General features: G+C 57.7%; 1 protein-coding gene across 1 annotated transcript; it reads right to left on the reverse strand.

Moving 5' to 3' along the window:
* Positions 1-74: 74 nt before the first annotated feature.
* Positions 75-174, reverse strand: ETH_00039700 (uncharacterized protein; the record flags this gene model as incomplete). The annotated part of the gene is made up of 1 exon (XM_013374421.1): positions 75-174. A coding segment is annotated over one exon (100 nt), but the record flags the coding sequence as incomplete, so codon positions are not given.
* Positions 175-873: the final 699 nt, after the last annotated feature.

An 873-nucleotide genomic window follows, 5' to 3' on the forward strand; every position in this document is an offset into this window, starting at 1 on the left:
AGCTGTGGCTAGCTACTGTGGCTAGCTGCAGCTAGCTACTGTAGCTAGCTGTGGCTAGCTGTGGCTAGCTGTGGCTAGCTGCTGCTTACCGCGAGGTGGGCCATTCCCGCCTGAGTCTCTTTTGCCTTTTCCCTCATGTCTTCTATAAGAGAGCCTCGGGGCTCCAAAACAAAGCTAAAAACAAACAGCAGCAGCAGCAGCAGCAGCAGCAGCAGCAGCTGCAGCAGCAGACCCTGTAGCAGCAGCAGTGCCAGCAACGGCACCGCAGCGGCAGAACGCAAGCGCTAACAGCAAAATCAGCTGCTGGCAGTCGTGCTGCAGCAGCAGCAATAGCAGCAGCAGCAGCAGATCTTGCAGCAGCACATGCTGCAGCGGCAGCTGCAGCAGCAGCAATAGCAGCAGCAGCAAGGCCTACAGCCTGGCTATTTGCCTGTACACCTTAGCCTCTGGCCGAGCTTCCCGCATCTGCAGCAGCAGCAGCAGCAGCAAAGTCCACAAAAGCCTAAACCCTGAGCCGCAAACCCCAGACCCTAAACCCCAAACCCTAGACCCTAAACCCCAAACCCTAAACCCTAAACCCTAAACCCTAAACCCTAAAGCCTACGCTTTGGACTGCGGCCTCTGCGCTCTTAATGGCGATGGCGCTGCGGTGTCTGGACTGCTTCACTCTGGCCAGCTGCTGCTGCAGCGTCTCCTGCTGCTGCTGCAGCTCTTCGCCCTGCAGCAGCAGCAGCAGCAGAAAACCCGTTTGTCAGCAGCAGCCGCAATGGGCTAGCCAATAGTAGCAGCAGATGTGTGCAGCAAAAGAAGCCGAGAACAACGGCAGCAGGAACTGCCGCCGCAGCAGCAGGAAATGCTGCAGCAGCAGCAACA

The sequence above is a fragment of the Eimeria tenella genome, genomic scaffold (assembly GCF_000499545.2).
Source record: "Eimeria tenella Houghton genomic scaffold, Eth_scaff2015, whole genome shotgun sequence".
Taxonomy (NCBI): Eukaryota; Apicomplexa; class Conoidasida; order Eucoccidiorida; family Eimeriidae; genus Eimeria; species Eimeria tenella.